The sequence below is a fragment of the Bos javanicus genome, chromosome 18 (assembly GCF_032452875.1).
Source record: "Bos javanicus breed banteng chromosome 18, ARS-OSU_banteng_1.0, whole genome shotgun sequence".
Taxonomy (NCBI): Eukaryota; Metazoa; Chordata; class Mammalia; order Artiodactyla; family Bovidae; genus Bos; species Bos javanicus.
The window spans coordinates 57,335,735-57,360,981 of NC_083885.1; the positions used below are offsets into that span (position 1 = coordinate 57,335,735).

Here is a 25,247-nt window from a genome sequence, read left to right on the forward strand (position 1 = left end):
TTGATGCTTCTCCCCCAAGACCCACACTCAGGAGCCCTGAGTTTCAGCCCTCACACTCAGCACACCTGAGACCTCTCAGGAGAGGTTCTAGGGCAGGAATTTCTTAGGTCAAGGTTAGGACCAAGCAGAAAAAGCTCCAGTATTTGAGGTTCAGGCCTTTATAAGAGACTTTGGGTGAAGTGCTGTGGGCTCCCCAGGCTGAGCGTGGATGGGTCCATTCAAACCAAGAGCAGCAGGAATCTGGTGAGCTCTGAGGGTGTCACTGAAGGGGGGGCCTGTGCAGTAGACCCTGGGGTTCAGCAAGGCTGCTGATCTCTAGGTGGGTGGTCATCTAGTGCAGGTGCTCACAGGACTGGCTGGTGTGAGCTCAAGGACCTGCAGGCTGCCTGCTCCCCAGACAGACGCTGAGGCAGCAACAGCACGGAGCAGTCAGGGAGGCTCTCAACAATACTCTGTATAATCCTTATTAGAATCATCACAATGTCCCAGAAGTTACAGAGAGGGGGGAAAAGTACAATGCAGAAATGATGGGAAATATCCAAATATTTGAGGCTTAAAGGCAGTATGGAAACTAATTGTTACAGATATCATCCCTCTGTGCTAACAAAGAGTTTATTGTTAGGTATTCTTCCCTTCAACCTTAAATCGGTAGGTTGACACTTCATTCCACACCAACTTCGTCACAAGAAACCATCCAGTTTTATTCACATGTAATATCACACAGTCGGAATCAAACTTTTTCCAACCCACTGTGTAACTGAATAAAATACAGATTACAAGCATAAACAACAATATTTATTCCTCTGATACAATGATCTGAGAACGGTGATTTCTACGGTTACAAAATGGAGGCTAATCATTTACGAAACAAGACATACACTAATTACATGACTTTTCTGGGAGGGGTTTCCATACATTTCTAGGGTATCAGAGATGTCTTTATTTGAAACATGTCAACTAATATTCATGACTTCTGTTGATATTATAAAGATACATCAAGATTTCAGTGAACTGTCATTGTATTTTCCTTAAAAACAAGTGACATAACTATTGAAAATGTACATCGTACTTTAATATGTGGAATTACTCCCTGAACACTTACCTCATGGTGACCTATAGGGATATTTGACATGAATGACTAACACCTCCATTTAGATGTACATGTTACGTTAGTGTGTCCTTAATCTTCTAATGGAGAATAAATATAAATGATTTCTCACTAGGATAGAAGGCCTTGTCTTATCTTTGAGGTAGCAACCATCAAAAACATAACTTTGCATACACACTAGAAATGAAGCATAGCAGCATGGAATAATTTGAGAGTTGAATAACACTTATTTTGGTTTTCAAATAATCACAAACCGTGTCAATATAAACAAAGATATATTGCTAATAATTGTACATTTATAAATACCAACCCTTCCTTGTGATCCATACTAACATATCAGTTTTCTATCTGTTTTAACTATGGATTATTGCCTACAATACTTCTCCTGAAGAGGAACTTCAAAAAACAGGATTGATGAAATGCTTTCTATTGTGCAGGCTTCCCTAATAGCTCAGTTGGTAAAGATCCGTCTCCCACTCCAGTATTCTGGCCTGGAGAACTCCATGCACAGTCCATGGGGTTGCAAAAAGTTGGACACGACTGAAGAGACTTTCACTTTTTCTAGTGTGCAATTTCTGCTATTTATGTAATTTAATTTTCATTAAATACTTTTCTACATTTTTTCATGCCATTCCTTATCTTTCTTAACTAAATGGTCTTGTATTTTCTCAAGTGTATGTTTAGGACAAACCTCTTCCATCACTTACTTTATTACTAGGGTTTCTCTCCAGTACATGCTGTCTGATGTCTAATATGGTGAGAGCTCTGATTAAAGCTGTTGCCACTCTCCTTACATTCATAAGGTTTTTCCTCCAATATGAATTCTCTGATGTTGAGTAAGATGTGAGTGCTTGATAAAGGCTTTTCCACATTCTTTACATTTGTAAGGTTTCTCTCCAGTATGAATTCTCTGGTGTTGAATAAGACTTGAGTGGTGACAGAAGGCATTTCCGCATTCTGTACATTTATAAGGTTTCTCTCCAGTATGAATTCTCTGATGGTAAGTAAGACCTGAATGCTTGCTAAAGTCTTTGCCACAATCTTTACATTTATAAGGCCTCTCCCCAGTATGAATTCGCTGGTGTTGAGTAAGAGTTGAGTTCTGACTAAAGGATTTCCCGCATTCTGTACATTTATAAGGTTTCTCTCCAGTATGAATTCTCTGATGGTAAGTAAGACCTGAGCACTGGTTAAATTCTTTGCCACAATCCTTACATTTATAAGGCTTCCCTCCAGTATGAATTCGTTGATGTTTAGCAAGAGTTGAGTAGTGACTGAAGGCTTTTCCGCATTCTTTACATTTATAAGATTTCTCTCCAGTATGGATTACTTGATGTTTAGTAAGATATGAGCGTTGTCTAAATGCTTTGCCACAATCCTTACATTTATAAGGCTTCTCTCCAGTATGAATTCTCTGATGGTAAGAAAGACCTGAGCACTGGTTAAATGCTTTGCCACAATCCTTACATTTATAAGGCTTCTCTCCAGTATGAATTCTCTGGTGTTGAGTAAGATTTGACCTCTGATTAAGGCTTTGCCACACTTTGTACATTTGTATGATTTCTGCTGCATATGAGTTATCTGATGTTGAGTAAGACATAAGCTACAAGGAAACACTTTGCCACATTCTGTACATGTGTTTGGTTTCTCCCCAGCATGAACTCGCTGATGCAGACTGAAATGTGAACACCTAAAAGTGGCTTTGCCCCATTCCTTACCTTTGTAAGGTTTCTGCTCTGTATGGATTCGCTGATGTTGAGTAAGATTTGAGTTCTGATTAAAGGCTTTGCCACACTTTGTACATTTATAAGGCTTCTCCCCAGTGTGAATTCGCTGATGTCGACTAAGATGTGAGCAAGACATAAATGCTTTTCCACATTCCTTACATTCGTAAGGTTTCTTGCCAGTGTGGATTTGCCGATCTTGACTAAGCTTTGAATTCTGATTAGAGGTGTTGCCACACTCTGTACATTGGAAAGGTTTCCATCCTGAATGAATTTTCCTTTGTCTACTTAGACTGGATGAGTTAGTAAAGGCTTTCTCACATTTCTTACACTTGTAACTTTTCTGCGGATTCTGAATACTCTGCTGTTGAGTGAGATTTGAAGACTGATTAGAAACATCACCATATTCACAATTATAAGTCTTCTCTCCAGTATGTGTACTCTCATTTAGTGGAAGACCTGATATTTGATACAAGATATTCCTACATGTACTATTTTTAGAATCTTTGTCTGAAGATTGAGGTCCCTGATGTTTCATAGGGTTAGAGTCTTGTTCAGTTTTATACCCAGTTTCATTGCATGAGTGGTTTCTCACTCCATCGTAAATATGCTTGTAATTATTGGGGGTAGAGCTCTTACTTAAGGCGTGACTCGTGTTATTACACGTGAGAAGTTGTTCCGTATTAACCATATCATGATGTGTATTGAACAATGATGGTAGGATTAACTCTCTTCCATTATTATCAACATGACACATTTTGGAACAGAGAGAAACTGTCTGTTGGTGGAAGCATAATGACCCCTTGCTCACAGATCCCTCAAACTGATTATATTGTGAGTTTTCCCCATCATTTTTAAATTTCTGGTTTTCAGACGTGCTTGAATGTATGTGTAATCGAAGCCCGTGTTCAGAGTGGTTTGAATGAGTATTTGCAGTAGAGACTGGATGACTTTCCAGATTTTCCACATTTCCCTTCAGAGAACGTGTACGTTTCAAAAAATGATTTAAGCCTTTGCTTGAAGAGATACACTTCTCTGCAGATGTTGATAATGGAAACGGGTGTTTTCCACAACTTGACTCACATTGCTCATTTCTTTTGGCAGTAATGTCCGCCTTGTGTGAAACTATCTCAGTTTCTTTATGTCCATATGAACATCTTCTAGATCTTTCACATATCCCCGTATATTCCTGGTCTTTCATTAAATGTTCGTTTCCAAGGTGAGCTCTTTCATATATTCCTAGGTTTGCTTTTTGGATTAAATTTTCTAACCTTGGATTCTTGGACATCAAACCACGGGTGTTGTGAGAAGACACAGCTGAAAGATACCAAATAAAGTTTTCTTATCTACTATTCTTATCTACTGGGGCTGGTGTGAGCTCAGTTGGGACAGAAGGCGAGCCTTCTCTGTGGGAAGAGAACATGGCAACAGTCTGTGGCAGCAGGACAGAGTGAGACCTGTACACAGGGTACTGACCCCAGCCCTGCCCACCCGGCCTGAGAGGGTGTCCACCAGTGCAGACAAGGGCTGGGTGCTGGAATGTGGGGTCTGGAGAGCAGACCCAGGCAGAGGACTGCTGTGGGCGGTGAGGAAACGTCCTGAGGGGATGGGACAGAGGGAGGAGTTCTATAAACAGGAATGCTTGTGGAGGAAGCCTGAACCACCATAGCACAGAGCGCCATTGTTGAGTGATGCCCAAAGGGAAGACCCACCATTGCAGCCCCTCTCCCCCTGTGCTGGCCCCTCCTCCCCCAGCACTAGGAAGGGCCACCAGCCCAGTGGGCTCTATTGAGCTCCAGCCACAGCCTCCCCCCATGCACCTCCTCCACCATCAGCAGACTCCTGTGCTCTGGGGCAGCCTCTGGAGCAGACACCTGTGGGTGGGCCACACACACAGAAGGAGCTGAAAGCTCAGCTGAGCCCCAGGTTTAAAGGAAGAAAAACTGAAGTCTCTCCTCACGGTTACACAAACCATGCTTTTATACCTGCAATTGGCTCTGTCAACTCAGCCCCTACAGAGCATCTGAATGGACAACCAGGGCTCCCCCAGTCACGGGAGTGCAGCTTTAGCAGCTGTAGACTTTGTGGGGATGTATACTAGGGGGTGGGGCCAGGCCAGAGTCTGAGCTGCCCCCATAGCACCACAGTGGGTCCAGCTCCATGAGTGCAATTCTGGGACCTGAGTTCACTGGATCTATGCTGGTGTTCCAGTGAAAACAACATCTGAGAGACACCAGAGCAATGTGCCAGCATGCCCATGGTTGAGGGGGAGCCAAGAGCAGTGCCAACATGGGGTCACAGGAGACTCACAGCACGTGAGCACACCCCAAGGTGAACATCCCCAGAGAAGCAATCCTTGGTGGCTTCTCTCCCAGTGGGTGTGCTCCAATCTTAGCTGCCTTGACCACAGATCAGAATCACAGCGAAGAAACAGATCTGGGGGCTCGACTCCACCAACCAGGGAGCAGATCCCACCACAGACAGGGCAGTGACAGCCACAGAGCCAAGGGGAAGCTCCCCTCAATATCCAGGGGAGGCTCGGGTCACAATAACAGCAATCAAAGCCCAGATCAAGGGGTTAATGGTCCAAGCCTGTGGACCAACCTCGCCCGCCAGGGGGAAGACAACAGAGCAAGAGGAGCTAGGATCCGGCAGCCTGCAGAACAGACCACAAACCCAGAAAATGTGACAAAATGAGAGGACAAAGAAGTATGGTGTACAGGAAGGAGCAAGACAAAAAGCTACAAGAACCACTAAATGAAGAAGAGACAGGCGGTCTAATGATTACTTTTTGACTTACATCATCTTGAATGCAGATGCCCCTAGGTGCCCTCTAATTCTTTAGCCCACTTCTTACTTTAGCATGTTCTAGTAGATGTTTCCATCTAAAAATCATAAACCATACTGACGTAGGTCTAATCAGAAAGCGAGGACATATAGGACAAAGTCTGGGGAAGCTGATAACAAGATTAATTAAATAAAGTAGTTGTTCTTGAGAAATTAAGAAATGAGACTTTAAAAATATGGTGGGAACACAGGGAATGCTATCAATGCTCTGTGGAGATCTAATTGGGAAGGAAATCTAAAAAAGAGTAGATATCTATACGTAAAATGGATTCTCTTTGCTGTACAACATTGTAAACCTGTTAGACTCCAATAAGAACATTTTAAAAACAGTATATTATCTAAAAATTGTAATAGTTTGAAACCATTAAAAATATGGTGGAAAATGTTTTAAGCTCTTATGCCAATTTATTTGAAAATTCTTTGAGTTAATTGAATATATTTAAGTCTTTTAGCATTGAGGAATTGGGGCAAATACACTTACTATTTCATATGAGTTCATATGAAGAAAACAGAAACTTTGAAGTAATCCTGAGATATGCATTCTTTCTCTTTAGGGAGGTTTTGGTTTATACAGTGAAGAAATTACTTGAATTTAAAAGTTATAAGATCATATTTGTAGCTTCCAGTGTTTTAGAAATTATAAGTCAGAAAAAAAAACAAAAAACAAAAACAACCCACTGTCCCCAGTATTCCTAGAACTTTGGCAGTCTGTCTACAATTCCACTCACATACTGCCACCTAGAGGTAGAAACACACTTTAATAGGAGCGTCTTAGAGTTTTTCAGAAAAGTGCCGTTTTCCTAGGACCTCCAAGAAATGGAATAGTAACAGATTCATTCAGGTTGTCACAGGCCAAGAGCATTTCAGTTCTCACTGCGATTGAGAAAAGTAATCACTGGACATGAATTCAGGAATGATTTAAGAGACAGAATGGGGCAGGTGATATCTGCCTATGACAGCAACAGAGCAACAGAAAGAAACCCAGACTTCTCTAAAATCATTTCCACTGAAGCAGATCTTCCCAAACCACATGACAAAAGATGAATTCCTCACTGATCCTGGGACCTGTCATTGAGTCATTGGCTCCATCCATTCACACCTACCTGTGTATATGGCTGGTGGCTCCAGTCTCCTTACATCCCAGGGATTCTTCATTTGCTCCAGAAAGGTGACCAGGTCCAGCTTAGAGACCACAAGACCTGCTATCAGGAAAAGGAATATTTGTTTTGCTAGAGATTCATCAGTTTCCAATCTAATATGTATTCAAGTGAGAAGAGAAGGCACATGTGCTAAGTCGCTCCAGTCATGTCTGACTCTTTGCCACCCTATGGACTGTAGCCTGCCAGGCTCCTCTGTCCATGGGATTCTCCAGACAAAAATACCGGAGTGGGTTGCCATGTCCTCCTCCAGGAGTTCTTCCCAACCCAGGAATCGAACCCACTTCTTTTACGTCTCCTGCATTGGCAGGCGGGTTCTTTACCACTAGTGCCATCTGGGAAGCCCAGAGAAGGCGTGGTAGAATGTCAATACAGCCCAGAAATAAAGTATTTGGGGACAGCATTTCCTAGGCTGTATTAACATGCCCTGGTGGCTCAGCTGGAAAAGAAGCCACCTGCAATGTGGGAGACCTGAGTTTGATGCCTGGGTTGGGAAGATCCTCTGGAGAAGGGAACGGCTACCCATCCCAGTATTATGGCCTGGAAAATTCCATAGACTATTTCATGGGGTCGCAAAGAGTCGAACATGACTCTAATCATGACTCTAATCTTGCTCATTACATTATTAACATTCTAGAGAAGGCATGGTTGAATGTTAATATAGCCTAGAAAATTATATCCCCAAATACTTTATCGAAAGCACTTTTATAACTAACAAATACATAAAGAAAAGATCTTGAGATTCTAGTCAAGTACTACTAAGGCCAAAGTAAGTAATAGTAGAAATCTGATTTCTAAAGGAGAATGGCACCCTTTTATACCACAAAACCTACAGAATTACCACTAACCTAGAAGGAGGAGGCAGATTACATCAAGGAAAAGTTAGAATCATAATCAATCATCATGAAGTCTTCTTTCTCAACTCATAAATAATCCATTTTTCCCATAGAAAGCAAGGATCTGAAACTATTATAAGAAGCAGAACATTCTAGGAAACATTCTACAAATGCAGGAACCAAAACCATGTCGGTAGATAAGGGATTCTGGAAGGCAGTTATCCTCACCCAAGGAGGCCAGGTTCCTGTAGTTCTCTAACATCACATCCCTGTACAATTCCCGCTGATCGAGGTCCAGGCATTCCCACTCCTCTTGGGTGAAGTCTATGGCCACATCCTGGAATGTCAGCCGTCCCTGAAATACAAAGTACAGATGCCTTGTGGCCATGGGAAGACTTCCTAATGTGACCCAAGATGAAACCAACAAGAGAAATGGTTTTGATTTAGGAGAATGTCTGGTGTTACAGCAGCAGCAGCTGGTGTTACACATGAATATAATTTGTACACAGTAATATTTTCTACCACATTTTTAACCCCAAGAAAAGAGGATGAGATACGATCCATCAACCACTACAGAAATTATTCTGATTTGGAAGACAAATTATACAATAATCAGATCAACATTGGCATATTTATTTTTGAGTGCTGTACTCAGTTGACAGAGGATAAACTGTCTATCAAAAGAAACAGGAAATATTTTTTAAAAGCACTTCCTGATTCAAGTGTTCTGGAGTGGACTCAGTGTGCCACATTTTTAACAAGCTTATTTGAACTAGTAATGTTGAAAATTCTGCTCCATGAGTGACAATGTCTGAACAGCAACGAAGTAGAATAGTAAGGAAAGAATTCATATTTAACTTTGAACTTTAAGTGCTTTACAAATTTTACAGATCTGATAGGATAGTAACCTTGGCGACAACAATCATTTTAACGATCTGGTATATGCTATATATCTTTCTGACAGTTTTTCAGAATCTTGAACAGAAATAATTTAAAATCAATAATGTTGCTGTAGCATCTTTTGGCAAATATTTAACAAACATTCTTTAAACGACAGGTTAAGGGAAGGGGGAGCCTGCTGGACTGCCGTCTATGGGGTCGCACAGAGTTGGACACGACTGGAGCGACTTAGCAGCAGCAGCAGCAACTTTTACTTCAGTTTATGACTCTAGACTTTAATAAAACACAGACAAATGCACAGAGCTAACTCTAATGAAAGTTTATAGAAATTTCTGTATTTGTAAATAATACTAAAAACAAGAAAAGTGTTAGTCACTCAGTCGTGTCCTACTCTTTGCAACCCCAGGGTCTGTAGCCTGCCAGGCTTCTCTGTCCATGGGATTCTCAAGGCACGAATACTGGAGTGGGTAGCTATTCCCTGCTTCAGGGAATCTTCAAAAAAGAAAAAAATCAATCCAATGATGTTAACATGTTCATGCATACAGACATACACTAAAATGGGACTATATACTTATTAATTAGTAAGAGAAAAATTGTCATGTCAATAAAATCAGGATAATTTTTAACTGATTGAAAATGTACATAAATATTTGAGGATGATATTATTTTAATGTTTTAAAATAGACTAGGGTACAGACATACACAATGATAAAAAAATAGACAGCTCTGGTTGTGAATTTTTTAATTTCCTCAAAAATCTACCATTTGCATGGAACTATATTTTAAAATTTAACACAGTTGAACATAGAATAGCACTAATATGATTCTTATAAACATTTTGGAAAATACAGAAATGTGATGAGACTTATCTGTGATGTGAGTGTGGAGTGTACTGGAAATGATCAGACCTGGGCTTGAATGATGAAAATCCACACTCCCAAATCCCAGCATCTCTACTAAACACACATGAGTGTTGTCAACTACAAATCGGCACTTGCCAAGAGCATTGCTGGGGACTCAACAAGGGCGTTCGCCATCTGCCTCTGGGGAGAATGAACCCTATGGTGCTGCAACTGTTGACTTCAATCCCCTCGAGGGAGTTCAGGGTGGACTGAGGCACTCTGCTCCAGGAAAATCTGGTGGGACAGGTCTTTAGAGAGTTAGGTATTTTCAGGAACTGCTTTCATGATCCCAATCCTTGTATCTCTTCATATCTAGAAAAGCACTAAACCACTAAATGATGACTTCAGTTCCTCACGACTGGCAGAAAACGTTTTGTAAAGTAAGTGCTTGATTGCATTGAACTCCCCCTTCACCTAAATCACAGACTGACCTTCCCCCACTGTCTCTTTGGAGCAGTTTCTGAGTTGTCTGAGGTGCTGTCTCCTGGGCTGCTGTCCTCATTTTGCCCCAAATAAAACTTAATTCACATGTCTCAAATTGTGCATCTGTTTTAGCTGACAGTGTTCATTTTTCAAAGCAAAGAGCAACTAAGAATATACGGCATTTCCTCTTTAACTGTGATAGGCATATCCATCACTTTTTCTTTCCAAGAGCCTTGATCAAGACACACAAAAAATGAATTTCATAGTGTGGAAATTTCACAGAAGCACCTGAACCAGTGAACATCAGAGGTCACGGGGTAAGAGTACATGGAAAAATGCATTATCACTGCCCGGTATTTGGGCAATATTAGGAAAACCATGATCTCAATCTATCATGAAAAATGTCGGTTTTCTGCAAATTCCACCTCCTAATATACCTCCCATGATCTGTAGCTTAATAGTCCATTTAACTAGTATATTTTTCTTATCGGTATAGAGGATTGTCTCTGCTACTTCTGAAAAATTCTGGAATGCTGAGTTCATTCTATTAACAAGGGCATTTTCTTACTCCTGTTCTAGAGAGCTGAATTGCATCCACATGAAAATTCATGACGGCATTTCCCCGACTTCCCTAAGATCCCAACACCGAACCACATCCCAATGGGAATCTCTGGTACCGGTGCCTCCCCGTGTTGATCGCTCACAAAGGGAATGTATTCAACATTGAAAGTCACTATTTCATGTTGAGAATTCATCATGCTCTATAGAAAGCCAGGATACAAACAATGGAGAAAAGGCTCTGGAACACGAGGGAGACGAAACCTGAAGAGCTGGTTTTCACTATTAAAAAAAGGGGGGGGGGGCGCGGAATAAGATGATAACAAGCACTCCAGGCAGAAAAATTAGAAGCAGAGAACTAAAGGTTTGCAGATTCTCAGTTCAGGCATTTCAGGAGGAAAAGCAGACACAGCCCCAGACCCGGGACACGACAATTACCTGAGAAGCTGCCATTTCCTCCTCTTCTTCCTCCTGCTCTGCGTCTTCTGTGGGGATATTACGTCTCAAACTCACATCTGCATGTTGAGAAAATACCTTCAAAGGCATCCATAGAGCCGTTTAACCTGCAACTGCTGCAGTGAAAAAGAAGAAAAAGTTTTCTTGTCTTTCTCACCCTTTTCTGAGCTCTTTTCTGACTTTCTGTGTTCCTGAGCTGTAGTGGGTAATCAAGACTAACCTGATATGCTAATCACATCCCGGTGCTCCACTCTATTTGCAGATCTTGCTGGCTAGTTCCTGTCCTTCCTTTTTGCATTACAGAGAGCAGGCCGCAGAACAATTCCCGAGAGACAATGGACCCTACTTCTGGGCTACCTGACCCAGCCTATGAGGGTTTTGAAGAAATGCAAGAGGAAGACCCGCATTCAGGAGCCCTGAGGGAAACCTAACATTTGCACCAATGGAGACCACAGGAAGGGAGGATTTAGGGCGGGAACTTCCAGAAGCAAAGGTCAACCTGATTCCCTGGGGAGGGGCTCTTTCTAGGCTGGGTGTGGTGGTCCAATGGTCTGTGCCCTTAGGGGAGGGGAGGGGAGCGGTGAGTGTTTGGTGGGAATCACCTGGGGGTCTTGGGTTCCTGCCAGGCTTTACTTGCAGAATTCTTCCCACAGATCTCCCTTAGTTTTTTTACCCCACTCTGCAGCCTGGGGACACAGGTTTTCACAAAATGATTTGCATTGTGACCACCTCTCTGCAGGTGTGGCACCTCCAACTTCAGAGACCAGGAGCCTAGAGGTGTTTCCATCAAGGCTTTCTTTGAAAATAAACCAGAGGCAGCCGGAGGCCTGGCGAGCTGCAGTCCATGGGGTCGCAAAAGGTGGGACAGGACTGAGCAGCTGAACTGAACTGAACTGAGCAGGACACGCTAGGTTAACCGTGTGTATGGGCAGAGACAAATGCCTTTGAAAATGATGCCCTAAATGCTATCTGATGACCAACCAAGGAAATAATGATCGGTGTTGTCATAAGTTACATTACACATGAATTTAGACGTGAGAACGTTGTTGTTCTACTTCCTGTGTGTGTTTTTCTAGGTTTTATGAATCAATTGCTACAGTTTGTTGTCTGCTCCATTTAGAGAATTCTATTTTCTCACATCTTTAAAGTATAATGACTAAGGAAAAATTAAAGATAGGAGCATGTCCATCTTTCTAATATTATATATTCTAAAAAATATTCAGTGTGCATGCACCAGTACCAACTTGGTAGAAGATTTAGTTTCACAGCAGAATTGAGAATAAGGTATAGACGTTTCCCATATACCTCTTGTCCCAACACGTGGACAATTTCCCTACTTACCTTTCCCCACCAGAGTGAGCATTTGTTACCACTGATGAATCTACATGGACAGTAAATAGATAAACTCTTTAGTTTACCCTTATGTTTCTCTTTTAGGGATGTGCACTCCATACCTCTGGTTAAATGTATAATAACATGTGTCCATCACAACAGTTTAACACAAATTATTTCAAGGTCCTGAAAGTTCTCTAGACTTAGGATATTCATAGTCCCTCCTTTGAAACCCATGGCAACCACAGACCTTTTTAATCTCTTCTATATTTCCTACTAGATTCCTAGGTGATTGAGTGGGAAGAAATCTGCCTGCTGATGCAGGACCTCCAGGTGATACTTGGGTCAGGAAGATCCCCTGGAGGAAGAAATGGAAACCCATTCCAGTAACCTTTCCTGGGAAATCTATGGAGAGAGGAGCCTGGCAGGCTACAGCCCCTGGGGTCACAAAGACTCAGACGCAACTGAGCACATATGGACGTTTACCTATGCCAAAATGTCATCTTGTAAACTTCCTACTTTTTGTAGAATTTTTGAATGGGCTTCTTTCACTTAGTAAAATGCATGGAATGATTGTCCATGTATTTTATGCCTTGAAAGCTTAACATCCAAAAGCTTAAGAACTACCTCTGCGCCTATATTCCTGCTCAGTAAATAAGTTCATCAACACCGTTTTTTTAGATTCCATAAATATCTGTGAAGACAATATTTGCACAAATATAGAGAACAGGTGTGTGGACATGGCAAGAGAAGAAGGGGACAAACTGAAAGAGCCCCACTGACACACATACACCACCATGGCTGAAATGCTGGAGAAGACTCTTGCGAGGCCCTTGGACTACACGGAGATCCAGCCGGTCCATCCTAAGGGAGATCAGTCCTGGGTGTTCATTGGAAGGACTGATGCTGAAGCTGAAACTCCAGTACTTTGGCGACCTGATGTGAAGAGCTGACTCATTTGAAAAGCCCCTGATGCTGGGAATGATTGAAGTGGGGAGAAGGGGACGACAGAGGATGAGATGGTTGGATGGCATCACCCACTCAATGGACATGAGTTTGACAAACTCTGCAAGTTGATGATGGACAGGGAGGCCTAGTGTGCTGCAGTCCATGGGGTCGCAAAGACTTGGACATGACTGAGCAAGTGAACTGAACTGAACTGATGGTTAAAACAGGTTAGCTAGTGGGAAGCTGCTGTATAACACAGGGAGCTCAGCTTGGTGCTCTATGCTGACCAGAAGGGTGAAATGGAGATCACAGGAGGGACGTTCAAGAGGGAGCAGATTTATGTATACTTACGGCTGCTTGATGATGTCCTACAGCAGACACTAACACAACATTGTAAAGCAATTATATGCCAATGAAAAATATATATGCATCTCAAAAGGAAAAAAGGCTAAACAGACTGGCCACCCAGTGGTGGAGAATCCATCTGACAGTGCAGGGGCCATGGGCTGGATCCCTGGTCCAGGAATACTCCACATGCTTTGGGGCAACTAAGCCTGTGCGCCACAACTGGGTGGGGCAGCTTGCTCTTTTAGAGGGCAAGAGGCAAATGAAAGATGCTCACCAGCGCGAAACAATAGGAAATGCAAACAAAGCTACAATGGTGCATCACCTCATGCCAGTCAGAATAACAATTAGCAAAGAGCCCACTAATAGTATCATATTATAATTCTTAGCATGTTCTCCAGGCTGAAGAGGCCTGGAGATCAGGGAACCTCCTACATGGCTGGAGGGAATGTAAACTGGTGCGGTCACGCGGGAGGACAGTGTGGAAGTTCCTTAAAAAACGGAACCTCCTGACATTCAAGGAAATGAATTCCATGAACAGTAGACAAAACAGATTAATTGACAAACTGACAAGTTTTGCAGTTTTTAGTAAATCCTCTGCAATTCTAAAATGACCAGTTTGGATCTAGCATTTCTAAATTCTCGAAGTTAAATGTGTACGAATACACATACACTCACACATTCCTTCTTGGTTTTCTCACTGCTAACGCGTATACCTTTAGATATTTATATATTGTAATTAAATGTGCACTATACAAATTATATTCTGTATATATCTTCAGATATTTATATATTGCATTCAAAGTATGCCAAGGCCATGAGAAAACAGTTCCTTTAAGCCTAGACAAGAAACATGTGCTAAGAACTATACAGGGTAAGATTTTATAAATCTTGGTTCAGAACTTTACTATCATGGCTTTTAATTATTCTTTTTGTGACTTTGTTAAATTTACATTTGCTTAAATGAGCCCTTGAAAAGCTTTAGCTAACAGAAGAACAAAGGACAATTGAAGCAGGTGAGTTTCTGACTCTAGGTCCTGAGAGAATTCACAGGAAGCCTTGAGGGCCCCTGAGGAAGGTCAAGGCTAGAACCAGGCAGAGAAAGCTCCAGTACTTGGGGTTCAGGCCTTTATAAAGGACCCTGGGTGAAGTGCTGTGGGCTCCCCAGGCTGAGCGTGGATGGGTCCATTCAAACCAAGAGGAGCAGGATTCTGGTGAGCTCTGAGGGTGTCATTGAAGGGGGGCCTGTGCAGTAGACCCTGGGGTTTGGCAAGACTGCTGATCTCAAGGAAGGGGGTCATCTAGTGCAGGTGCTCACAGGACTGGCTGGTGTGAGTTCAAGGACCTGCAGGCTGCCTGGTCCCCAGACAGACGCTGAGGCAGCGACAGCACGGAGCTGTCAGGGAGGCTCTCAACAGTACTCTGTATGGTCCTTCTTATTAGAACCATCACAATGTCCGAGTAGTTTCAAAATGGGAGAGGAGATACAACATAGAAATGGTGGGAAATATATGAACTTATGAGAGTTTCACGCCAGTAAGGGACTAATTTCTACAGATGCCATGCCCCTGTGCTACAGATAGATTATTGTAACGTTATCTTTCCTGCAACCTTAAATAGGTGGGAGAGGTTAATGCTGGTGGTGCGTTCACCCTTCATTCATTCCACGTCAACTGTAACACTAAAAAACCATTCACTTTTATTAATTAACATACATTAATTTTACACAGATGGAATAAAACCTTTTACAACTGTTGTTTGATCCTTGATTAAAAGACAGATTACAAGCTTCTAAAAACTTTCCTGTTTCTCTGATGAAATGATCTGTGAATGTGATTTATATCGTTTACAAAATGGAGGCTAATTTAGTAAACATGGATGGACATTTATTATAGTAATATGACTTTTCCAGAAAGAGTTTTCTATACTTATATCAGGTAGCAGAGAAGGTGTCCTTGCTTCAAGCCTGCCAGGTAATATGCATGATTTTTCTATGTTGATGTTATAAAAATACCTTAGATTTTAATGAACAACCCTTGTTTTATGCTTAAAAAGCAAGAGACATAATTACTGAAAACTTAGAGCAAACTTCCGTCTTACTTTGAATTATTCCCTGAACACTTACATCATGGTGACAACACAGATGTTTGACATCAGTGACAAATACCTCCATTTAGAGGTTTGGTGTGCATATAATATTACTGTGTTCTTAATCTTATAAATTGGAGAATAAATATAAATGATTCCCACCTCATATAGAAGGGCTTCTCTTACAATTGAGGCAACAACCGTCAGAAACAGAAGTTCATATATACAGTAGAAACAAATCACAGCATAGTAACTTGAGAGTTGAATTACATTCGTTTTGGTTCCTTAATGATCTCAAATAACATTAATATAAACAAGGATACATGAATAATAATTATACCTCTGCAAATATCCACCCCTTCATCTTGTGATCCATACTAACATATCAATTTTGTACGTGTCTTAATTATGGCATACTTGCTACAGTGTTTCTGTTTAGAGTAATTCAACAAAAGTGGTACTAATGAAATGCTTTCTAGTATGAATTCTCTGGCATTGATTTCCTTTTGCTGTTTGATTAAACACTTGTCTACATTTTTGTATTTCATTCGTGTATCTTTCCAAAGTAAACACTCGTTTTTTCAAAATTGTATATTTAGGACCAAGCTTTTTTTTTATCACTGATTCATTTCTAGGGTTTCTCTGCAGTATGTATTCTCTGATGGTGAGTGAGGTGATGGCTGTGATGAAATCCTTTGCCACATTCCTTACATTTCTGAGATTTCCCTGCAGTATGAATTCTCTGATGTTGAGAAAGACCTGAACTCCGGGAAAAGGCTTTGCCACAGTCTGTACATTTATAAAGACTCTCCCCAGTATGGATTCGTTGATGTCGAGTAAGATGTGAACAATGGATAAAGGCTTTGCCACAGTCTTTACATTTGTATGGTTTCTCCCCAGTATGAATTCGCTGATGCTGAGTAAGAAGTGAATAACGGGTAAAGGCTTTGCCACAGTCTGTACATTTATAAGGTCTCTGCCCAGTATGGATTCGTTGATGCTGAGTAAGAAGTGAATAACGGGTAAAGGCTTTGCCACATTCTGTACATTTATAAGGTCTCTCCCCAGTATGGATTCGTTGATGCTGAGTAAGATGTGAATAACAGGTAAAGGCTTTGCCACATTCTGTACATTTATAAGGTCTCTCCCCAGTATGGATTCGTTGATGTTGAGTAAGATGTGAACAACAGATAAAGGCTTTGACACATTCTTTACATTTGTATGGTTTCTCCCCAGTATGAGTTCGCTGATGTACAGTAAGACTCAGACGCCAGTTAAAGGCTTTGCCACATTCTGTACATTTATAAGGTCTCTCCCCAGTATGGATTCGTTGATGCTCAGTAAGAGATGAATAACGGGTAAAGGCTTTGCCACAGTCTGTACATTTATAAGGTCTCTCCCCAGTATGGATTCGTTGATGTCGAGTAAGATTTGAACAAGAGATAAAGGCTTTGCCACATTCTTTACATTTGTATGGTTTCTCCCCAGTATGAGTTCGCTGATGTACAGTAAGACTCAGATGCCAGTTAAAGGCTTTGCCACATTCTGTACATTTATAAGGTCTCTCCCCAGTATGGATTCGTTGATGCTCAGTAAGAAGTGAATAACGGGTAAAGGCTTTGCCACATTCTGTACATTTATAAGGTCTCTCCCCAGTATGGATTCGCTGATGTTCAGTTAAAGTTGAACTCTGCTTAAAAGCCTTGCCACATGCTGTACATTTATAAGGTCTCTCCCCAGTATGAATTCGCTGATGTTGAGTAACACGTGAACAATAGATAAAGGTTTTGCCACATTCTGTACATTTGTATGGTTTCTCCCCAGCATGGATTCGCTGATGTTCAGTTAAATATGAACTCTGATTAAAGGCTTTGCCGCATGCTGTACATTTGAAACATTTCCTTCCTGTATGAATTTTCCTATGTCTACTTAGATTTGGTGAGTTACTAAAGACTTTCCCACATATATTACACTTGTAATGTTTCTGCTTAGTCTGAATATTCTGCTGTTGAATAACTTTTGAAGACTGGTTAAAAGCTTTAGCATAATCATAACAATTATAAGTCTTCTCTCCAATATCAATACTCTTATACGTATTAATAGTAAGATTTGAGCTTTGATAAAATATATTCTTATACTTATTATGTTTAGAATTGTCTGAAAATTGATGTCCCTGTTGTTTCATGAGATATGAGTCTTGGTCAACATTATGCCCAGTTTCACTGCATGAAGAGCTTCTCATTCCATCATGTATACTCTTGTAATTATTGGGGGTAGAGCTCCTGCTTAAGGCATTACTCATTTTGTTACGCTTGTAAAGTTGTTCCACACTAATTATACCTCCATATGTATTGAACAATGATGGTTGAATAAGGTCTCTCCCATTATTATCCACATTACAGATTTTGGAACAAGGAGAAAATAGTTGTTGGTTGAAGAACAATAAACCCTTGTTAAAGGATCCCTCAAAATGATTATATTGGGAATTTCCCCCCTCATTTTCAAGTTTCTGGTTTCCAGATATGTTTGAATGTATATTTAATAGACACCTATGCTCAGAGTTGTTTGAATGAGTATTTGCAGTAGAGACTAGATGACTTTCCAGGTTTTCCACCTTTCCCTTCAGAGAACGTGTATGTTTCAAGAGTTGATGTGGGTCTTTGCTGACAAATATACACTTATCTGCAGATGTTGATGACCGAAATTGGTCATCTGAGATTGGTTTTTCCCTATTTGATTCACATCCTTGATTTCTTTTGGCGGTAATGTTTACATTATGGGAATCTGTACCAATTTGGTTTTGTCCATCATAACATGCTCTCTGTTCTTTATATGCCCTCATATATTCCCAGTCTTTGGTTAAATGTAAATTTCCAAGGTGAAATCTTTCATATATTCCTAGCTTTGCTGTTGGGAATAAATCTTCTAAGCCTGGCTTTTGGGTCCTCAAACCCTGGGTGTCGTGAGAAGACACAGCTGAAAGATACCAAATAATAAGTTATTCTACTTACTATTCTCGGGGAATATGGTTTACAATTTACATACAATTAGCATACACTGGCTAGATTAAGCCTAAAACCGAGATAGAAGAAGTCAAGATGGCAGAGGATTCGGAAGACATGGAGTTCATCTCTCTCCACAAAAACATCAAGAATATATCTTGAAGTGGAAAAATTCTCACAGAGCCCTGCAGAACACGGGCAGAGGAACTTGGACACCTGGAAGGACAAGAAAGATTCCTGCTGAGCCAGGTAGGACAAAAGAATGAGGGAGGAAAAGGAAGAGGAAAAGAAGTGGGATGGGACCCACAAAACCCTGGGGGGACTGAAGAGAGGAGAGGTCTCCCCATCCAGGGAAGCCCCTCACTGGGGGGAGCCCAGTTGGGACAGAAGGAGAGACTCATTCTCTGTGGGAAGAGAACGCTGCAACCAGTGTGCAGGACAGAGTGAGACCTGTACACAGGCTGCTGAGCCCAGCCCTGCCCACGCAGCCTGAGAGGGTGTCCACCGCTGCACACAAGGGCTGGGTTCTGGAATGTGGGGTTTGGAGAGCAGACCCAGGCAGAGGACTGCGGTTGGCTGTGAGGAGACATCCTGAGGGGACAGGAGGGAGGGAGGAGCTCTGCAAACAGGATTCTTGTGGAGGAAGCCTGAACCACCAGAGAAGCAGAGCAGCGTTGTTGAGTGATGCCCAAAGGGAAGAACCCCACTGCAGCCTCTCTGCCCCTGTGCCTGTCCCTGCCTCTCCAGATACTAGGAATGGCTCCCACCTAGGTGGGTGATCTCACGACCCCCACAGCTGCTTCCTCCTCCCCAGCCCCCTCCCCAGTGGGCTCCAGGGGCACCTTCAGACCACACGCCTGTGGGTTGTCCCAATGTACAGATGGCACTGAAACCACAGCTGAGCCCCCAGGCCCTACCACTAAGAAAGAAAAGCTGAGATCTCTCCTTGCAGCTGTACAAACCATGGTGTTACACCCCACAACTGCCTTTGTAAACTCAGCTCCGACGGAACATCTGGATGGAAACGAGGCTCTGGCAGTCAAGACCAGTCTGGCTTTAGCAATTGTAGACTTTGTAGGCATTCCCATGAGGCGGTTGGACCAGGTTGCATCTAAATTGCCCCCATAGCACTGCAGGGGGTCCAGCTCCACAATGAATGTACACCTGGGACATGAGACTACAGTGGATCTATGCTGGTGACCTGGTGAAAACAACATCTGAGAGACACCACGGTCAAGTGCCATCATGCCCATGGTTCAGGTGGGGCCAAGATCAATGCCAACACAGGGTCACATGAGAGCTCGCACAACACATGGAAGATGACCCACAGAGCATGCTCCGAGGTGAACATCCCCGGAGGAGCAATCCTCAGTGGCTTCTCTCCCAGTGGGTGTGCTCCAGTCCCACTGGGTCAGAAGCACCATAGATCAGAAACACAGCTAAGTAGATCTGGGGACTCTACTCCACTAATCAGGGAGCAGACCCCACCCCTGACAGGGCAGTGACAGCCACAGAGGAAAGACGAAGCTCCCCTCAATATTCAGACAGGCTCTGGTCACAATAGTAACAATCAACTCCCTATCAAGGGGATAAGGGCACAAGTCTCTGGACCACCTCACCCACCAGAGGGCAGACACCAGAGCAAGAGGAACTAGGATGTGCAGCCTGCAGAACAGAGACCACAAACACAGAACACTGGACAAAATGAGATGACAAAGGAGTATGGTGTAGAGGAGAAGTCAAGACAAAAACCTACAGGAACAGCTAAATGAAGAGCAGTTGGGCAATGTAATGGTTAATTTTACCTTTAAGCAATCAAATTTACAAACAAAACATTTTCACAAATACTGCTGCTGCTGCTGCTAAGTTGCTTCAGTCATGTCTGACTCTGTGCGACCCCAGAGACGACAGACCACCAGGCTCCCCCATCCCTGGGATTCTCCAGGCAAGAACACTGGAGTGGGTTGCCATTTCCTTCTCCACAAATACTAATGCCTACTAATTATTTAACCCACTTCTTACCACTCATGTTGTTATCTGAGCATGTTCTAATAGAATCTAAAATCGTAAATAATACTGACCTAGAACTAATCAGAAATAGATGGCATAAACGATAAAGTCCTGGGATGTTTCATAAGAAACAAGATAGATTTAATAAGGTAAGAGTTCTTGAGAAATAAAATAAGAAGTGAGACTTGAGAAATATGGTGAGAATATAGGGAACTCTATTCAATGCTCAGTGGTCACCTAAATGGGAAGGAAATCTAATCAAGGAGGGAAATGTGTATATGTATCACTTATTCTTTCTGTACAGCAAACTAACATAACTTTGTAAAATGGCATTATTGGAAGAGAAAAATTTCTTTTTAAAGATTCCTTTATATAATCTATAAGCTTAATAGTGAAGAACAATCAGAAAAAAGCACTGTGGGAAATGTCTTAAATTCTCATGCCAAGAATATATTTTAAAACTCTATGAGTTAAATAAATATATTCAAGTACTTTAGCATTAAGGAATTGGGGTAAATATACTTAACACATTTAATGTTAGTTCATATTAAAAAAAAGAGGAACTTTAAAGTAAAATTCAGGTTTGCATTTTCTCATTTTAGCAAAATGTTTTATGCAGTGAAGAAAGAATTTGAGTATGAAGTTTATGAGGTCATATGTGTAGTTTCTAGTGGGTTGGAAATTATAGGGTAGAAAACAAAAAATATTTGTCCCCAGTATTCCTAGAAGTGTGGCAATTTGTTCACAACTCCACCCACACACTTCTGACTAGGGACAGAATCAGAACTTCTAAAAGGGCTTAATACAGTTACTCAGAAATGTGCACAGATTTTCTAAAACCTCCCCAAATGGAAGAGCTATCAGGTCATGCAGGTTGTCCCAGGCCAGACAAGTATTTTGGTTCTCACTGTGAATGTGAAAATTAACCACTGGAGAAAAATACATAAACGATAAAAAGAATCAGGAATGGGTCAGGAGATGACCCTCTATGACAGTGACAGAAATAAACCCAGGCTAACCCAAAATCATTTCCACAGCAGATCTTCTCAAACCACACCACGAAGTATGACTTCCTCCACAATGCTTGTCCCTCTCACCGGATTTTTCTGCTCCATCCATAGACACATACCTGGGTGCACGGCTGGCGTCTCCATTCTCCGTGTATCCCAGGGATCCTTCATTTGCTCCAGAAATGTGACCAGGTCCGGCTTAGAGATCACAAGACCTGTTCATCAAAAAAGGAATATGTATTTTCCCAGATATTCATCAATTTCCAATCCAATATGTGTTCAGGTGAGAGAGAAGTCAAGGAAGAAAGTTAAAATAGCCTTAAAAAATGATTTTACCAAATAGTTTATTGGAAGCACCTTTAAAAGACAAATGCTCAAAATCAGGTTCTGATATTATACTCAAGTACTACTAAGGCAAAAGCTAGTAGTAGAAATCCGGTTTTAAGAGGAGAGTGGCACTATTTTATACCACAGAACTTACAGAATTACCACTAACCTAGAATGAAGGATATGCAGGTCAAGAAGCAATAGTTAGAACTGCACATGGAACAACTGTACCATTGGGAAAGGAGTACATCAAGGCTGGATATTGCCACCCTGCTTATTTAACTTATATGCAGAGTACCTCATGAGAAATGCTGGGCTGGATGAAGCACAAGCTGGAATCAAGATTGCGGGAAGAAATATCAATACCTCAGATATGCAGATGACACCACCCCTGTGGCAGAAAGTGAAGAAAAACTGAAGAGCCTCTTGATGAAAGTGAAAGAGGAGAGTTAAAAAGTTAGTTTAACTCAACATTCAGAAAACTAAGATCATGGCATCCAGTTCCATCATTTCATAGCAAGTAGATGGGGAAACAATGGAAACAGTGATAGACTTTATTTTGGGGGGTCCAAAATCACTGCAGATTGCGACTGCAGCCATGAAATTAAAAGATGCTTGCCCCTTGGAAGAAAAGTTATGACAAACCTAGACAGCATATTAAAAAGCAGAGACATCACTTTGCCAACAGAGGTCCATCTAGTCAAAGCTATGGTTTTTCCAGTAGTCACGTATGAATGTGACATTTGGAACATAGAGAAAGCTGAGCACCAAAGAATTGATGCCTTTGAACTGTGGTGCTGGAGAAGGCTCTTGAGAGTCCCTTGGTCAGCAAGGAGATCACACCAGTCAATCCTAAAGAAATCAACCCGAATACTCATTGAAAGGACTGAAACTGAAGCTCCAATAATTTGGCCACCTGATGTGAAGTACCGACTCATCGGAAAAGACCCTGATGCTGGGAAAAACTGAGAGCAGGAGGAGAAGGGGGCGTCAGAGGATGAGATGATTGAATAGCATTATTGACTCAATGGATATGAATTTGAGCAAACTCTGGGAGTTAAGGAAGGATAGGGAAACCTGGTTTGCTGCATTCCACGGGATCACAAAGAGCTGGACATGATTTAGAAACTGAACAACAAGGAGGCAGATTACATCAAGGAAGAAGAAGGTTAGAATTATAATGACCCATAATGAAGTCTTTCTTTCAAATGTCACAAATACCTTTTTTCCCCTACAAAGTAGGGATCTGAACCTCTACTGGACAAAGCAGAAAATTCCAGGAGACATTCTAGAATGAATGAACCAAAACCCTGAAAGTACCTAAGGGATTCTGGAAGGCAGTTATCCTCACCCAAGGAGGCCAGGTTCCCGTAGTTCTCTAACATCACGTCCCGGTATAATTCCCGCTGACCGAGGTCCAGGCACTCCCACTCCTCTTGAGTGAAGTCTATGGCCACATCCTGGAATGTCAGCCGTCCCTGAAATACAAAGGACATGAGCCATGTGGACATGGGAAGACTTCCTAATGTGACCCAGGATGGTGTTACACAAGAATATAATTTTTATAATATAATATAATTTTTATACAGCCGTATTTTCCACTGTATTTCTAACCCAGGAAAGGAGAATGAGATATGATCCACAGACCACTATAGAAACTATTCTGATCTGGAAGAGAAATTATAAAACAATCACACCACACTGATCTATCTATTTTTGAGAGTACTCCTGTGACACAGGATAAACTGTCTATCAGGGAAAGTATGTTAGTCACTCAGTCATGTCTGATTCTTTCTGACCCCATGGACTGTAGTACGCCAGGCTTCTGTGTCCATGGGATTTTTCAGGCAAGAATACTGGAGTGAGTTGCCATTTCCTTTTCCAGGGAATCTTCCCCACCAAGGGATCGCACCCAGGTCTCCCACATTGCAGGCAGACTCTTCACCATCTGAGCCACCGGGGAAGGCCTTTATCAAGGAGACAGGAAATATTTTAAAAAGCATGCTCTGATCTAAGAGTTCTGGAGTGGGGCCAATGTGCCACATTTTTAACAAGCTTATTTTAAGTAGCAGTGTTGAAAATTCTGATACATAAATGACCATTCTGAATAGCAAAGAATTCAGAATGGTCATTTATGTATCAGAATTTTCAAGTAAGGTAATTTACTAGTAAGGTAAGAATTTATACTTAACTTTGAATTTTAAGTGTTTTTCAAAATTGATGGGTCTGATAGAATAGTACCCATAGCAGCAATAATCTTTTGAAGTATTTAGTATATACTATATGTCTTTCTCGGAGAAGGCAATGGCACCCCACTCCAGTACTCTTGCCTGGAAAATCCCATGGACAGAGGAGCCTGGTGGGCTGCAGTCCATGGGGTCGCGAAGGGTCAGACACAACTGAGCGACTTCACTTTGACTTTTCACTTTCATGCATTGGAGAAGGAAATGGCAACCCACTCCAGTGTTCTTGCCTGGAGAATCCCGGGGACGGGGAGCCTGGTGGGCTGCCGTCTATGGGGTCACACAGAGTCGGACACGACTGAAGCGACTTAGTAGTAGTAGTAGTATATGTCTTTCTAACAGTTTTTACAGAGTCTTGAATGCACCACATAAATAATATAAAATCAACAACATTGTTGTTCCACCTTTTTGCAAATATTTTGTCAACCATTGCTTAAATGACAGATTTTGAATTTTGCTTCAGTTTATGTGAACTAAAATTTAACTAGTAAAACACAAATACACAGAGACAACACTAAAGAAAGTTTATACAAGTTTTATAGGGTCTTCCCTGGTAGTCCAAGCTCCCAAGTCATGGGGCTGGGTTCAGTCCCTTGTTAGAGAACTAGATCCCACACGCCACAGCTAAAGTTTGCCTGCTGCAACAGTCTCCCACATGGCTCCAAGATTCTGCAGGCTATGAACAAGACACAACTCAGCCAAACACATAAATATGTGTATTTTTTAAAAAGAACTTTACATAACTGGGGAGAATACCAAAACAAGAAAAAAATTTTAACATTTTCATGCATACAGACATATATTAAAATGAGACTATATACTTATTAAGAGTATTAAAGAAAAGCTAACATTCAGAAAACTAAGATCACGGCATCCGGTCCTATCACTTCGTGGCAAATAGATGGGGAAACAGTGGAAACAGTGGCTGACTTTATTTTTCGGGCTCCAAAATCACTGCAGATAGTGATTGCAGCCATGAAATTAAAAGATGCTTACTCCTTGGAAGGAAAGTTATGACCAACCTAGACAGC

At 41.6% G+C, this 25,247-nt stretch overlaps 2 protein-coding genes across 2 annotated transcripts; both read right to left on the reverse strand.

The window, feature by feature from the left end:
* Positions 1-1,713: 1,713 nt before the first annotated feature.
* LOC133229592 (zinc finger protein 883-like) lies at positions 1,714-4,075 on the reverse strand. The gene is given in 3 exon segments (XM_061386125.1): positions 1,714-1,918; positions 1,920-2,611; positions 2,863-4,075. Coding segments are annotated over 3 exon segments (1,959 nt in total). The 5' UTR covers positions 4,034-4,075; the 3' UTR covers positions 1,714-1,822.
* Positions 4,076-16,202: 12,127 nt separating this feature from the next.
* On the reverse strand, positions 16,203-19,115 carry LOC133229589 (zinc finger protein 345-like). The gene has a single exon (XM_061386120.1). It carries the CDS (start codon positions 18,464-18,466, stop codon positions 16,256-16,258), a length of 2,211 nt encoding a protein of 736 aa, XP_061242104.1. The 5' UTR covers positions 18,467-19,115; the 3' UTR covers positions 16,203-16,255.
* Positions 19,116-25,247: the final 6,132 nt, after the last annotated feature.

Excerpts from the sequence above, each read along its gene's own strand:
- LOC133229589 (XM_061386120.1), bottom strand. The coding sequence starts at position 18,466 with ATGAGGGCATATAAAGAACAGAGAGCATGTTATGATGGACAAAACCAA.